Source organism: Podarcis bocagei (genome assembly GCF_964188305.1).
Source record: "Podarcis bocagei genome assembly, chromosome: Z".
Classification (NCBI taxonomy): Eukaryota; Metazoa; Chordata; class Lepidosauria; order Squamata; family Lacertidae; genus Podarcis; species Podarcis bocagei.
This window is the reverse complement of record NC_138140.1, coordinates 11,163,401-11,180,690: the sequence shown is the minus strand read 5'-3', so window position 1 is coordinate 11,180,690 and position 17,290 is coordinate 11,163,401. Positions and strand designations below refer to the sequence as shown.

Below are 17,290 nucleotides of genomic sequence, written 5' to 3'. Positions count from 1 at the left end.
TTTTTATATTAATGTATTTTCATTCTGTAAAGTTTTATACTTTCCCCCATCATTTAACCTACAGTATCACACTTCTAGATTTTGCTGCTATACCACCACACACACTTTTATCTAGCCAGAAGAAAAAGCAGAAACAGAATATCAGAAATGAGAAGAAACACTAGAGAAAGCATTTGCTAATTTTTTGGAAAGCACATACTATTTCCATACTTTTGGGCAACAGTTTGGGAATAAGATATTTTTCTCTATCCACAGTCACTTGCTGTTGTGTCCCCTTGGTTCATTACTGACTTTTATTTGTAAAGAAATTATTGTCCCAGCTAGGAATTCAGTTAAATTTTACTCTGGGTCAGCAAGGCAACAATTACAAAAAAAATGACCTGTTACTGCATGGTTTCACAGGTCTTTTGTTTTTTTCCAACCACACATAATTTAAAGCTTTTGGAAATTGAGCTTACCATCTCAGACTTCTTTAGGTGGGTGTTCCCAGGTCTGCATGCCAACGAGAAAGACTACCCACACAAGATGTTGCCACTGTAACATTTCCTGCTGGCTATATTTCCTTTCACACCAGAGTTACAGGTGTTGGGGGTGGATGTTTTTACTTCCATGACAGCTTTAGTGCAGCTCTAGAAACCATATGAAGCATCTGCCTGCTTAGTTCAGCTGCAGTTTCACCCTCATGGGAGTATTTAAGGTGCTCTGAAATACTTAATACATTCTTTTTCTACCCAGTGTTCCAAAGTTACCAATTCTAGCCTGCCTGTACTGGTCACACTTAATTGTAGTGAATGTTCAAAAACTTCCACCACATCCAATTCCACCATCATCATTCTGTTCTCTTTTTCCTCATTTCCATATCCTTTTGCCAAGTTTCAGTGTCCCCAAATATTCCCCCCCCAAAGGAACCATGAATGGTGTAGAACTCATAAATTTATTGTAATATGTAGCTTAGCTGTTATTTGTCAGGAATAAAACAGAGCAAATGAAATAATTTTTATTCTTAAAGATGGACATAATTGCTTCATATCTCAGAATTGTTTTAACTATCCATTTATTGCAGTTGTTGTACTAACAGAACAGAAATGTAGTTAAAGGGAACACACATTGGTTTCTTATGAAGTCATGCAGTATTAGGGCACATTTGGTGACGATACTGGTTCTAAAGAGCACGTTGTCCTGAAGAGCATCTAAGTAGTGATGTTGCCTTTGAAAGCAAACAGTGAGTTATTTCCAGTATGTAAAATCATCGACTAACAGGCAAGCTTCTATACAGGTTGCACAGGCATTATGAAAGTGGTGAAATTGTTGAGCAAACCTGTAACAGCTCAGGCAGGAATGGGAACCAGCAACATAGGAATATATATTTTTATTACCTATTGAGGAAAGTTTCAAAAGAAGGAGAAAGAGCAGCTTGTTGTATTGGGCTCCAGCACCTACAGCTACAAGAAATCATTGGCTGTGAGAGCTGCTGTGTATTCTTCTGACCCCCCACCACACATTAAGGAAGTTCTGCAAGCTGGTACAAGTTGCATGGTCTTCCATCATTTATCTGAATTGGGTTACATATTAAGGGGTTGTCTGAAAATGCTAAAATACATCGAATTTGTGGGAACAAGTACCAAATTGCTAGATAAAAAAACCAGTTCCTGGATTCTGAAGGATTATTTTTTTTAAGTTTCCCTGAAGAATCAGCATTGAAATGTTGGAAGAAGTGGTATATCCACAAATGTAAAATCAGTGAAATCAAGTTCATTTGACAAATTGCAGAAAATGCAGTTCTTCATGCCAGAAGGGAAAATGCAACAGGCACATGCAGTTCTCATCCATGACTTGGCACTTGGTGACATGAAGTGGTCTTTTTAATGTCAGAGTTACTGTCTACCTCCAACCAGGGAAAGCAGCAATTTCAGTATTCCCATGCTCTGTCTTGCAGCTTTTGATCGCTTAAACTATAACAGTGCAAAATACAGAACAAAGTATCATGCTTAAATTAATCCACGCCACACACTAGGTTGAGTTAAGAAAATGAATGTCGATTCAGTTGGAAGAAGGACAGTTAAGATGAAAGTACACAGAAATTGCAAAAGGGCCCACTGTTTCCTCAGGTGTGCTGCATGCTGGGAGGAGGAGAAAAAACAAATTAAGAATGGCTTTCAGAAATAATTTTCTCAGGAGAAAACACTTTTTCAGCCAAAAATGAAATAGCTGCTAGAGAGTATCTTGAACCCCGCTATCCAAAAGGACTAGACCAAGCATGTTTAAACAACCTGTATGATTTGTTACATGGACCTGTGGATTTGTATTTTAAAACATGCTTTTATCCTAGATGAAAAGATGTGGCTGCTCCCTGACTCACCATTTGCTTTTCTTGGGATTATTCTAGTATGAGTATGTAGACAGAGTATCACTTCACACTGTGTCACTAGGGTTACTGTGACACCTAGAATGCAAGCATCAACTCTTCTTCAATAAAGGTGCCCAGTTAGATGTGACTTCCATCATTCTATATCATGGGTAGGCAAGCTAAGGCCTGGGGGCCGGATGTGGCCCAATCGCCTTCTAAATCCGGCCCGCAGACGGTCCAGGAATCAGCGTGTTTTTACATGAGTAGAATGTGTGCTTTTATTTAAAATGCACCTCTGGGTTATTTGTGGGGCATAGGAATTCGTTCGTTCTTTCTTTTTCAAAATATAGTCCAGCCCCCCACAAGGTCTGAGGGACAATGGACCAGCCCCCCACTGAAAAAGTTTGCTTACCTATATGGTTCTATATGGTTGAAGAGGACAGCTAATTCTGGTTTGTTGGAGGACAAGAGAAAAGTGCCAGGAAAAGCCCAGTTATGCAGGAGGACCTTCCCAGGGGAAAAAAGAAGTGCTTCAGAATCCAGACTGATAGGATTCTTACTCACATTGGATTTTTACAGTGATCAAATACACATGTTGAACACAGAAAAACAAACCCATCTGAATTATTTGGTTGTGTTAATTTACCTTAAAGTTGCAATTCTAAGCATGCTTGTGGGGAGAATGTTGAATGTGACTCACATGAAAGAAGGGAATATATTTCCAAGAAGTATTTTGAGTAAATGGTATGTTATGTATTTTTCAAATATTTAACAACTCTGTTGAGCCACTTGACTTTCCTTCAGTTCCCATTACTTCTTGTGAAATTAAATCATTTAGGATTGTAGGTTGCAATCCCAAAACATTGCTGGATGTTAAATAACACATGAGAAAAATTCATCTGCAGGAATGAATTTCAGTTTCCCAGGTGGGAAAATGATTTTTAAAAAATATTTGTAAATTCAAAATATTGGGTTATATTTGGTTCGATTATAAGCAGATTACATTGACATAAACTATTCACCCCCAAAATGTTCTGTGCATTTATTTTCTACATGTGTTCTTGCATTAAGTTATAATAGCATGTTAATTATTATCAGTGATCCTTGAAAGCTTCCCTATATTGTCCAGGCCTGGAGGTTTTTTGCTTGAGATGTGCCCTATTCAGTATTTTGTGATGGCTTGCCTCTACTCTGAGGGGGACGGAATTTACATTTGACTCTCTCACAGCTGCTGTTCCTGTTATTTTAGTCTTTGGAATTTATCATGATAGTTTGATGTTTTAAAACCCCACAAGTGTAGCTTTAGGAGCAAGCACAATTCATTTCTGAAATCTTAGTGTGTTCTTTTCCAAGGCGGGGCAAGAAAACACAAAAAAGTATTTAATCATAACTGCATTCTCTCTCAAAAAACAAAAAGATGAAGCTACCTTCTGTGAGTGGATCTCCCAATTTTCTGATATTTTCTCCTTTCCTATCAGTACCACATGGGCATAGCCAAGGAGGGCAAGGGGGCACTTGTCCCCCCCCCCCCGAAGCCTGACCCCCACAATGGGATTTTGGGGGGAATTTTACCTCAACAACTTTCTGTGTCCCCCCCGCGAAAAAAATCCTGGTTACGCCCATGAACCAACCCCTTTCAGTAGGGTTCCATACTATTCAGGAACAGACATAGTCATATCAGTAAGTGCAGAGATTAAAAGCTTAAGAAAAAGGAATGTTGCTACAAACTTCTAAAAAGCAGCCAGGAGATGGAATTCTGAAGACCAGGTGCCATAGCTGAGAAGGCTCAAGAGTTAGCATCTCAAAACAAGCAGTGATTACCATCCACGAAACAAGGTTTTGTGAAGCTGCCTAAGGTTTCCTAGTATGAATACCATGGGGTTGGACTTCTCAGCAGCTGTAGTGTCATTCCATCCATTGAGAGTTTGGGTTTTCTAAATGTTTCATTTGACAACAGCTGCCTCTGTGTGCATACTGCCCACTTGCAAATGCTGCTCATTCACATATACAGTTGTCAGTGTATTATGTTCCATAAGGAGCAATTGAGCTTGAAAGCACAAGGGAGTTATATAGAAATGTTTTAACTTGAGCTAGCAGGAAACTATAATAATTATGAAGCTATGTAGTAAAAAATAAATAAAAAAAATCAGTTCCATTTCAGAGAATGGCACAATCTGAACAGACTGCATGGAGAAGACAACATGAAGATGTTATATTACCCAAGACCTTATAACAATGTTTTACAACATGGTTTTGCAGTACAAATGTTAAAGTCTGTAACTATTTAATAAATAATACCACACTCCCAAATTAAAAGTAGTGTTTTAAGCTGTGAGGTTCTCAATAAAATAGGCAAAATAACATATTGTAGGGCAGCGATGAGAAAACTTCCAGCCTATGGGCTGCATTTCACTCTGGGCAACTTTCGAGGGGCCACATGCCAGTCACAAGTGGTTCAGAAGTAAATGTTGTTGGAGCAACTCGTGTACATTTTACCTTTGTACAGTAGTCTAGTGTCTACATACCGTCACAGATCTCTCTCTATCCCTCAGCCAGGGAAGGAAGAGGCATTATCAGTATTCAAAGATACATTCCAGGCAGGCAGAAACATGCATGGAAGATACGAAACAGGGACAGTAAGTGACCTGAGGGGAGTCCTGGGGACCAGATAGAGATGCTTGGAGGGCCACATTCAGCTCTGGACTTGAGGTTTCCCACCCCTGATGTAATGGAATTGTTAGAACTTTGCGGCAAAGCTTGAAATGTGGAAATAACAAGCTTCAGTTTTAGATTATATTACATGGTTTCCTGCATGCCACTTTCCACTCGTAGAGGTTTTTCTTTGGACAAACACAAAGAGGAGGTGTGGGGAAAGGAGAGGAAACTACATGGAACATTTTCCTGGACAATTTGGGAAGGATTGGGCTTGGTGCTGCTTTTATAAGGCAGAAGCCACCAAGAGTCCTTGCCCCACTAGTTTCCTGTGTTTCTGCAAAGGCACTTTTCAGAATAATATTAGCTGCCTATGGTAATGGAAAACCAATAAATGAGTCAGGCTGGCCTAGGGCATCTAGTAGGTAACTTGAACATCCTTTCTTTCTAATACTTTCGCTCATTAAGGTTTTATTAGAATTCATCTTTTGATTAATTTTTGAAGATACCCTATTATGTTGAAACAGATTTTCCCATACTGCTATGCCTGTGAACCATTGTAAATGTAGCAAGTCCATGTGACAGCAAAAGAAACAAATCAAATTTCATTGGGTTCCCACTCCGAACCATGAGTGCAACTCCCCCATCTTCACAGTCCTCTAGCATCCTCCCCCAGCTGTGAGCCCTCCAGACATCTTGAACTAGGCACACTTCAGTCTCAGCCACTGCAGCCAATGGTCATGGATGACAGGAGCTGTAGTTCAAAACACCAACATGAGGGAGGCTCCCTTATGTACCAAGTAGTATGGCTGACATTCAGAAAGGTAGGCATAGCCAGGGATTTGCATAGATAGAAGTGGAATTCTTTTCTCTTTTCTTTGAATTGTGTGTGTGTGTGTGTGTGTGTGTGCGCGCGCACACACACACACACACACACACATCAGGAACTAATTTTGAAATATATTCTAGATTGAAGGTGATTTGGCAGAGGATCCTGCCAAGTTCAGAGTCCCCCTGAACAAGCAAAATTAGTGGCATGGCTTTTGAATTCTGTTTTGTATCACCAAGAACCAGTGAACACTAGTACAGTTTCACCAGAAACTCACGAATTAAGGTTTTATTCCTCTTCTAACAGAACTCCTTAGATGTTGTATGCATCACAAACTTGGGCGGCGGGGCGGGCGCAGTGAAGTTAAAAATGATTGCTCTGGCAAACACAAAGCATTTATTGTTTGTTCTCCTTTATAGAGTATATGCTACTCTAGAAACATCACTCAATAGTTTCTTGTTTCATCTGGAATATACCATTTGTTTTGAACCATACAGAAAACATAGGTGTAACATAACTACATTCTTCGCTTGATCATCATCCTGTTCACTTATTTGGTGCATGCAGACATCTCAACAATTCCCAAATATCTTAAGTGTCAAGATGAGTGGGTGGCCATAACCCACTGGCAGAGCAATTATAAAGTCCCTATCATTTCCACTTAAAAGGATCTTTGTCTCAGAACATGGAGAGCCACTGCCATTGAGAGTAGACGGCACCGGGCTAGTGAGTCCCAGTGGTCTGACTTGCTACAAGGTAGCTTCATATGAATTCCTTAGCATTCACACAAAGGCAAAACTAATTTATGCTGCACTCTCCCCCCCCCCCGAGAGAGAGCGAGCAGCAACTTCAGTGACGATCTCTTAAGACCATGCTTTTTAATAGCTGTACCTTTATTCCCTCAGTGACAGTGGTCACTAGCAAGATTCACTAAGGCTCACTTTTTCCCTGACTAGGGTTATGGGGTTGGATTGTTCTCAGCAGCTATAATTTTACCAAATAGCCAAATATAATGTTTCTTGGTATTTGTTGCTATCAGCAATAGAAATACTGGAAACACTCCATTTACAAAAATGTTCAAAATCAGTTTAGTTAAAAATAGTAAAACACAATTTAAAATGCAATCAATAATTAAACATAATTCATGCAATATCAAAGACTATGGGGGGAATATTATGGGCAGGATTCATCTAACATGCCTCACCAATGGAAGACTTGCACAAGGACTGCTTGTGCAGTGGGGCTTTCCCACTCTGTTTCCTCTGCATCCTCCCTTTGCCCCCAAATTGGCTCAGGGCAGGTTAGAATAGCCTGCAGGGCGAGGAGAGGGGAGCTGCAATGCATGCACAGATGGAACGTTCAGAAGTGCACAAAAGTTGAAGACCACCCAATAAGTTGTATCTAATGCTAGCCCTGGTCAGAGTAGACCCATTGAAATTAATGGGCATGGCTAACCTTAGACCCTTTAAACTCAATGGGTCTATTCAGAGTAGGACTTAGTTGGATCTAACTTAATGACTATTTTGACCTGAATTACCCAAACAAGATGCGATCCTAATTTGTATTCCTATATTCAACTTCCTGGAAGACTCCCGAAGTACAAGTCAACCATGCTTCCTTTCCGCCTGCGCTTACTATGTTTCATTTATCCTTTGCAAGTTCTCACAGGTAGGCATAATTCTCTGTCATCTGTTTAAAGTGATGGTGACTCTTGGATATATCTTGCAAAAATAATAACATGCTTGTCGTTCATTTTTGAGCAAGAACCCACAAATGACTAACGCTTTCCCCATTAAATTGTGGCTTCTCCTGTTGAGTCACAAACTTAATAAATGTCTCTTCTAGCCCAGAACAGAAAACATGCAACCTCAGCATGATCACTTGCTGTATTTTACACCAAGCAAGATCTGCAAACAATAAGATTGCTCTGAAATGATGCCAAGAATCAAATTGTGATGACAGGACTGAAAAACATTTTGGTTGTGAAAGGGGAAGCAGAATTCAATGTGGATTTGCTTTTGGGGGGTGGTGATAGGACATTGTTTAGGTGAAGTATGCAATTCCCATCATCACTATTAATTCACTTTTAAAATGAAGGTTTGAAATTGAATTAAGTTGAGAAATGATATTACAAGAGGAATGCGAGAGTAGATAAGCTTGTTTTCCCTTACAGTTCTTTTTTCTCTCAGTTCCCTCTGGGCCAGTCCAGACATAATTCAGACCACCTCTTGACCACGGTGAAGTTATTGGCACCTGGCTGTGAGCTGTTCCATCCCTCTTCCTTCCTTTCTATCAATTCCCCTCAACTTTCTTTGTCAACATTAGCCAAGATGCGTAGTTACATATATACTGGCATAGGCCATAGTTTATGTTAGCAGGGTTTGTCGTGAGCATGGTTAATATTAGCAATGCACAGCTCCATACTACTGAAAAGCTTAGCCTGGTTAGCATTCCTCAACATTAGTCTTGGTACAGATGTGCAAGCTTGATGCCAGTCCTAATTCCATGGTTAAATTCCCTGCATTTTGTATGCACTTTGTACTACAAACTTAGTATCTACAATATTTCTCTTTTCTTGTTAAATACCAGTCCTTGGATCAAATAACACTCAATAAAATATACTGGTGTAGTGTGGTAGAAAATTTGGCCAACAGTAGTGTGCAATCCTGAACATGCTGAGATTTCAATGACTGAATAAGGGAAGAGGGTTCTCTGTGCCAAGTAGGATGAAAACTCTGTGGGCCTTTTCTTTATAATTATTCAGCTCTCATTTGTTTTTTAGTAAGATTATTCAAGTGGATAGCCAGGGGTTCCTTGGTTTTTTGTTTATTGCAACCAAGTTTCCCTGTATCTTTATAAAGCACCTGATTTAACCTTCCTTCTTTAATTTCAGGGATTTATTTGTTGGATTTAATCTACATTGATTCAGCATATCCTGCTTCAGGCAGCATCATGGAGAACGAACAAAGATCCAATCAAATGAACAATATCCTCCGAATAATTGCTGATTTGCAAGTCTCCTGTAGCTATGGTTGGTAATTTTCCTCTTCACCAATATTTCTTTAATATAGTAAATTAGCACCAGATGTCTGCCTCATACAAAGAGGGGCCTTAAGGGATAATGTAGATCAGGAAGCTTTGTGCTACTGAACCACTTAGCTTCTGCCAAATTAGAAAATTAGATAAAGTGATTGTTGTTCTGGCCCAGCTTAAGTCTGCAGACATGAATATATACACCCCATCTTTACTTTTTTATTACAGTCAAACTTTGCATAAATGGCATTACATTTTCGTTATGGCCAAATTCCACTTGAGAGGTTCAGTGCTTCCTATGAGCTTGTGGCCTACTCTGATTTCTAGAAAATCTTTGCCTTTTTCTGCCAGAATTAGTGGCATGGCTTTTGAATTCTCATAATAAATAATGTAATGTAGACTTGTTCTATAGCTGCAGTTTCCCTTGCAACCTGTCCTCAGACTTTTCTAGCTGTGCCTCTTTGTGTTATAATCTCCCTCCATTTCCCTTATGAATATTATTTATATTCTGTTATTTACAGTATTTATATACCGTTTATTTCATCCATTCAGGAGAGATCTGGATAACAAAAAAATGTGATTTTCTACCAATTGTCATTTTCCACTACATATTTCCATAAAAGCTATTGTGTTCATACCTGATGAGAGAAGATTTGATCTCAATACAGTACTTACATTCTCTGCCCAATGAAATCAGATTTTTCTGAGGCTCCAGAGGGCATTAGACTTCTTTGAGGTGGCACCTCTAATGGAACTTGTAGGTAGGGCCAATCACGAGTGCATCTCCAGTGGGAGGAGCCACTCAGATCTCCCAATGTAAGGAGCTGAACTGTTGAATGTTGTTACAGCAACTAGGGGCCCAGCCATAGGTAGTTTAGGCTTTGTCATGATCCACTAGATCCTGACTGGCTCAGAGCAGGAGTAGTGGTTGCTGTCAGATGAGGAAGAAGAAGAGGAGAGTGTGAAGGATGCATCAGCAGGGAGCAGCCAAGAGGGAGGGTGGAGTCTCTTCCCCTTTGTGTTTAAAAGCCAGGAAATGCAAGGCAGTTCCCAACAATAGGTCAACCAGCCAGGAGGGGAGACTGAACAACTACAGGCTTGTCCAAGTTCCAAGAGACTGCAGTCTATTCTCACAATTAAAAAAAAACTGGCGGTGATCTACCCACTGGATTGACCAAAGTTGTTCAGGGGTTTTTTTGAACGGGGATGGGAGGGGTCCCACGATCTACTGTGATCTACCACAGGCATCCCGCGATCTACCAGTAGATCACAATCTACCTGTTGGCCGTCCCTGAACTAGATGAACTGCCCTGAGACCTTCGGGTATTGAGCGGTATATAAATTCAATAAATAATAATAGAGGGGCTGACCTCTGTCCTGTTGCCAAGAACTTGGTGCCACCTCTGCGATTGGTAGCAGACCCATGCCCCTTGGAGGAATGCGTGCCTCCAAGAACACCATTCTCATAGGGAGAAAGAGTCTCATGAGCAAGCATCCATATCTCGCCTTTAAAAGCTGGCAGGAGGGATATGACAGTTTGTCGAGATATCTTCACAGCTTCCATCAAATTTTGGGTCCATGATACTGTTCTCGAACTCTTGATCCATCCCTTTTGTGACAGAGATGGAGGAAGTTTCAGTCTCTCCCACATTGCAGATGATTGCCATGCTACTTTTCGATTCTGACAGGCTTCCCTCTCCACAGGACAGGCAGGGAACATAAGGAGTCCAGTGTGGAGAATCAGACTGCAGTGAACTTGGCAGGGAAGGGTTTGGCACCAAGTATAGAGTATATCTCTAGTCAGAAGAGGGTTGAGTTTTGTGCCACCTTGCACTCATCTTTCATTCTAAAGATGTCTAATGCTCTCTGGCAATTTCGGAGATGAGAAATTCATGGTGAGGAAATTTCCGTTTCACTAGCCTATCTATCTGTCCTTGGTGGGAAAGCTTGGTGTTATATTTCAGCATAGACAGTTCAAGGAAATAAAAGTTTGAAGCATGTGATTGAAACTGCTTTTGTTCTTGACAGTTATGGGATTTATATGTGCTTTTTTTAAAAAATGCAGATCATCTTATAACGTTACCCCATGTGCAAAAATACTTAAAGTCTGTCCGGTACATTGAAGAGCTTCAAAAGTTTGTGGAAGACGACAACTACAAGTACGTAGCATCCTTTCCTTTGGCCCAGTTGAGTTCATGGAAAAGATGGCCTAGCCTCAGACTTGAATAAAAGGGTTTTTAAAAAGGTGCTCCTGGCAGGGATATACTTAGATTTTTGTTGTTGTTGTTTTAAAAAATGATATTTAAACAGTAATGATATTGTCAGGGGTTTGAGTGAAACCCCAGATGGAACTTGTCTATAAGATCTAACCTCATTTCCAAAATGAGACCGTTTTGTGAAAACTTAAAATAAAAACCAGATAGGCCTACTTGTTGTTTTATTGCATTACAGCCCCATGCACTTAAATTGAAGAATTCATGAATGAGGCCCACAGACTAAATTCAGAAGACCACTTCTGAATTCTGTGCAATTATATCTTATTAGAAATTTAAGTAGAGTAGATATTTCATCATATGGTGGATGTGCTCCTTCAGGAAAAGGCAGGATAAAATTGTAATCAACATCTAATATTCATAGTGCAAAGCAGAATAAAAATATAAGAATTGCCTTGTGACTGTTGCCTGATAGTTGGAGATGTGTGACAACAAACTTCACAAAGGTAGCAGTACCTCCATAATCCAGAAGGAAGGCATGACACTGTCTGCAGTCATGTTGGGATAAGCCAAGTTTTCTGACATATCATGGTTTATGTTGAACAAGTAGCATAGTAGGGCATGCTGCCTAATCAGATGTACTTTGCTCCTTTCCTAGAGAAAGTAAGAGAAACAAATCAGGAAACAACAAATACATATAACTTCCTATGATGTCTAAATACACGATCCCAGGATTACTAGGCAGCCTAAACTATGGTTTACTGCTAGTTTATAAACCTGACTTGTTAGGAAGCAACAAACTAGGATCCAATAGTCAGGTATCGCAGGAAGCCAAGCTTAATTGCAGTTCCCTTGTTTGTGGAAGTGATTGGGCCATGTGCCCCAGCAAATATTAGACATAATCTCACAAATTGTAGGGCACACCTTAGGGTTTCATCCTTCATTAGTGCTTCTTCATGTAGTTCAGGATAACATCACCAATAGCCCCAAAGTCTGAACATTAATTTCTTAATTTCTACTAAAAAAATGTTTGGGTTGAACACTGGAAACATATTCAGATCCCATGATATTGTGTGAATGGGAAAATTAATGGATTCAATCAAGAAAGAGCAGTATACTGCAGTTAAGCTGGCACAGCAGACAAATCTCTTGGTTGACACCTCTCCTAAATTTTGTTATTGTAATTTTTCAGTGTTGGTGTTGGGAGGGTGGCTCTGTAAATCCTCCTTATCACAAGTGCTGCTGCTGCTTAAAGTAGGTTTTTACTTTCTGATGTGACTCATAAACTATTCTGACACACATACCAAAAAGCCAGATGAGCGCCCATTTCATCCCACAATCTCACCTCCTTCCATATGCATCAGGCAGGCTGTTTGTTTGTTTTTAAGCAGTACACAAGCTTGTTTTAAAAGTGGTGCACATTTAATTTTTAAAACTGAAAAATTATCTATGGATCAGATCACAGGAGAGTGGTATGTCGGTGGCATCACAGGTACTAACCAATATGTACATTCTAAAGCCAGCATTTACCCATCCAATCATGAGCCACTCTGAAAACTCGTAGAACTGGTGTTTCCAGAGCTCAGTCTTAGAGATAAAAATGCATTTGCCACTCCTGTGTCTTCCACCTCTCTTCTTCTGGAATCCACACCAGGACTGCACAAAATACCATGGAGTAGATTTCTGCTGGGAGAAACATGCTGCAGAATCTCTCCCTATTTCATCATGTTGGACAGCAGCTAGAAAAATCAAATCAGTGCTGGCCTTTTTGCTGCTGAAAACCTTGTTTATCTTATCAACAGGTTTATTTTTTGGATCAGATTGAACACAGGCATAGGAGTAATGATGTTTTTGTATCAGAATTCTGTTTAATGTATCATGCTGTCTTCCAGATGAAAAAGCTTTGTCTGCAAAATATTTTCAATACAGCTTATCACTTCTATTTTTAAAAAAAGATGGGGTGAAATTTTGTACAGCTTACTTGTGGCAGGATGTACGTGTATGAATGTGTGTATAAGCTCTTCTTGCCTCTAGGTTCCTAGGGAAAGGAGTTTGTGGTTTTACACTCTAAAAATATAGTCTGCAAACATTTACATGTTGAAATCAGTTTGAATTTGACAGGTATTTATGACTAAATGGCACACAGTGTTAAGAATGAGAAGACTCTGGAATCCCTAGTGGGTTAATAAACTCCCTACAATACATTAATAACAGCCATTAGCAAATATAGAATTAATCTGCAAGCAAGAATAATGTGCTACGACACTGGAAATTGTACACACGCTGAGCTCACAGACACACACACTCTTATGTATTTATTATCATGGTATTAAAGAGATACATTTTGTTTTCCTCCTTACCTCCTCTTTAATATTTTCTTAGTTCAACTATTCTGTCTTATGCATTGTATCCAACACATAGGCTGTAGGCTGCATTACCATTTACTCTGGCTTTAATGCACCCCCTCCGCTGGTATTTGAATCTATGTAAACATGACATTAACCAGAATCTATATCTAGCTTGTCGTTTCTTGAGAAATACTGCTGTTTGATGTGTTTCCTCTCAAACCAGTTTCCATCTGATTTGTTAACATAAGCCACACTTACTTCACAACTAAGCTGAGTTGTGTACATATGAGACTGCCATCACACATGTTTAGATGATTGTGCATGGACAGATGATGGCTTCACAAATAGGAGTTGGGAAGGTTGCAGGAATGGGGAAACAAAGCAAGTAATGCACAACAGATAAAGATATTCCTGCTCCATCTCTGGTTTGTGCAACAATGTGCCAATGCAACTTAAAATGCATTGGGGAAAACAGCCTCACTCCATTTTAAGCTGCTAATGTGTACCTAGGCACAGTTTCCCAAAGATTTGTTTTGTTTGCATTTCTTGGTTTTATAAATACTTCAAATGCATAAATGATAAATAAAAGGTTTATATCTTAACATTATAAATAAAACAAGCTTTAAAAAAAGCAGCCTCCAAAAAAAGTATGAGTACTTGAACACACGCTTCTGGTAATACCTTCCATTCAATCTCCATTCAAATAAATGGGAGCTCTGTTTGCAAGAATATGTGCTCTTTCCAGCTCCCAGACATATTAGTGGGGTCTACATGAGAGAATTTTTTTGTTACCTTTCTGTTTTCCTGTGGTGTTTGTTTGAAGGCATAGGGAGCATTCCCTGTAACACTAGTGAAAAGTGAGTAATTGCAATTGGTGTGTGTGTGTGTGTGTGTGTGTGCGCGCGCGCGCCTGTGTTGTGGTTCATAGATGGGATGCCAGAAATTTAACCACATTGCCTAATTTAGTTCTTGGACAGCGATTCACATTCATGCGATGATGTTAAGATTATATATACAGTAGGTTTCCATTAGCTTGAATATTATGTGTGGGACAGAACAAAACAAAGGGTTCCTCTAAATATTTAGGGGCATGACATAATACTTGGAAGTGGGACAAAACATGAGTAATTTAAAAGTATTTTTTTTCTTAAAACAGCTTTTAATCTCCACAGAGGCCTTTCTAGCAACAGTGAGCAGTATTTACATACATTTTGGTACAGGCCAACCTTTGCTCTTCCATTTGATCTGAATGTCCATTTTCTAAGTAGCTGTGCTGTTTTTAGCTCCAAATGTATTACACCTTAGAAAGACTGAGTAGCAGGAATCAAAATAAAGAGGAGGGGGGGCGGAATCAGAGTTTGACAAAGTTCTCAGAATGAGGCTGAACAATCTAGACATTTCTTTGGAAGAATACAGACCCTACATGACCATGTTTGTTGGCTCAGCAATGCAGGTTTTTCTCTGCAGGTGGTCTTGGAATGGCATCCAGACTGTGTCCTGCACTGGGTTTCTTTTCTGTCTCTGTACTGATTCTGAAGGTATGAATTTCTTTAAATATTCATCAGAATCTCTTCCTCTTGGATAACTCAGTCCACATACTATTTGAATTTCTCCTCATTTCTGGTGCTGTGCCAAAAGGATGCATAAGCCCTGTAGAGATAGCAAGCACACTCCGGCCTTATAAGGGGAAAAAGGCCTCTCAACATTCTGTCTTTTCATGCCTTTTTTATTGAAACAGGAGCATTCGTTAGACTCAGGAGGGGCTACTTCTTATCCTTGGCAGAATGTAAGATTCATCCTTGTATAATATTACTCCGTTACAGGAAATATACTGGAAACTTCCTCCAAGCCTGTCTCTTCTGGCTGAAATCTCTGCAGAGAAAAAGAAAGAAATGCTTTCTTTGTTCCGATTAGTGGGCCTTTCTATTTCACGCATCTCTTTTGTAGAAGAAAATTGTATTGACCAGCCAAGTTGCATAGATATATTAATACTTTTTTAAAAAATCTGCAGTCTAGCATTTCCACCTATATGTGGAGGGTTCTGGAGCATAGACAAAGCCAAGGTGCTCATGGGCTCCTTTCTTCCAACTGCCTGGGGGGTCTATTTCCACATCTACTTTGTAGTTCTATAATGTGGGATGAAAGCAACCCTTTGCAGGGCTGAACATTTGTGCAAATGGGGCTTTGGTTTCCCCTTGCGTTATACATTGCACAGGCCTATTTTAGGCATATTTCTGATATGATTTTAAAGGAAAGGTCTGTGGTTTATCATTATTTTTGGGGTCTGTTCTCTGTCTAGTCTCCCCTGCTATACCAAGCACCCCACTCAGATGCTAAATGTAGCTCAAACACCCTGCCCGGAAAGCTTCAGTTTCTCTATTTCCACCTTGACTATCCACTGAACAGCTGCAGAACAAATTACCAGCTAGTGCCTGTGTAAGCAATACAGCTCTTGAAATTGTGTTGACCTTGGAACATTCATTTCTTTCCATTTCTTCAGTCCTCAGCCTCCCAATTGGATTCCTCTTTTCTTTAGGTTTCAAATGCAACCAAGCCTCTCTGCCTCTAATTGACAACTTCAAGTTGGCAAGACCCAGGGAACCATCTCCTTCATGACTGGTTTCCCAGCAATGTGAATTTATTTCAGCTTCCCACAGAGCACATTTGAGCTTATCTAAGCAACAGATCCTAGCATCTTGTAGGAGCCGTAGCAAACAGCATCTGTGCTCTTTTCCATCAATAGTTTTTGTCCGATGTGGAAAACATCGCTTTTGAGAAGGTAAAGCATCTGCTTGGATGCAGAAGGTACCAGGTTCAATTTCCAACATCTCCAGCTGTGACTGGGAGAGACTCCCTGTTGGAAGCCCTAGGAAGCCACTGTCTATCAGTGTAGACCAGGGGTAGTCAACCTTTTTATACCTACCGCCCACTAATGGTGAAATTTTCCTTACCGCCCACCAGTGCTCAAAGGAAGGAGGATTCAGCTTGTGCCATAGAACCCCCTACCGCCCACCTAGAATCCTGAAACTCCCACTAGTGGGCAGTAGGGACCAGGTTGACAACCCCTGGTGTAGGCAATGTTGAGCTAGATGGGCCAATGGTCTGACTCCACATAATGCAGTTTCCTCTGTCCTTTTTTGCTTTTGGCCCTGTAGACACTGAAAGTGGGTCAGCAAAGGCAACACTCCTATCTCTTGGAGAGGCTAGACTGTAGTCAGTCTCCTAGCCCAGGTTTACCATGTAGTTGTGGGACACAGCAAGCACCTCCTCTCTTGGGGAATAGTGCTCCTATGGTTCATCTGTACAGAGGGCTCTCTTGCACAGACTTCAAATCCAGAGGCCTGGGAAGAAATTGTGGGAGAAGTCAAAATTATGTGGCAAAGGAATGCTTTTCACTAACAGAATTCCTCAGGTGATTCAGCGTGCACCATTCATTCAATTTATTACAATCAATAGGCTGGAAATAAAATTAAAAACATAAAGCATACCAGAATCTAATAGCAAAACAGATTCAGAACTGTGACCTAATAACAATTATATAGAACTATTATAATCTCTGCTTAGTCTTAGTCCAGATTCAGGTGCTGTGTTGTTCGTATGTTTTCACAGCTACTGACAAAACTTTAGCCACCATCAATGATATCCTTGGGATTTTATCTTCCATCAGATATTTAAAATAAAGTTGAGCTGATCTTCCTGGTAATTTGGTGAGCAAAGGGTTGAAAAACAAAATGATTTGCTCTAAAAATTCTACTTCCTGATTATTACATGGGCATAACCTTGAGTAAAGAGGGGTGCAAGTTGTATCTGTCTCAAAGCATTTGAGATGAGAAAGCATGAAATCTGGGCAGAGTAGAAGCTCTGTAGT

At 40.0% G+C, this 17,290-nt stretch overlaps 1 protein-coding gene and 1 long non-coding RNA gene across 11 annotated transcripts in view; one reads left to right on the top strand and one right to left on the bottom strand.

Moving 5' to 3' along the window:
* The window catches only part of RALGPS1 (Ral GEF with PH domain and SH3 binding motif 1), a 224,098-nt gene that overhangs the window by 152,993 nt on the left and 53,815 nt on the right, over window positions 1-17,290 (top strand). For all 9 annotated transcript variants that reach the window (XM_081180286.1, XM_081180288.1, XM_081180284.1 and 6 more), the window contains exons 10-11: window positions 8,722-8,859; window positions 10,927-11,020. In XM_081180286.1, the coding sequence (XP_081036412.1) occupies window positions 8,722-8,859; window positions 10,927-11,020 (232 nt within the window). The remainder of the gene's footprint in view (window positions 1-8,721; window positions 8,860-10,926; window positions 11,021-17,290) is intronic.
* Window positions 1,038-13,938, bottom strand: LOC308579365. 2 transcript variants are annotated; one of them, XR_014004447.1, is made up of 4 exons: window positions 13,056-13,938; window positions 11,529-11,728; window positions 9,537-9,792; window positions 1,038-2,120 (listed from the first exon to the last, which is right to left on the bottom strand). It is a non-coding gene; the product is annotated as an uncharacterized lncRNA (long non-coding RNA). The 2 variants fall into 2 exon arrangements; XR_014004448.1 differs by having other exon boundaries at window positions 13,435-13,938.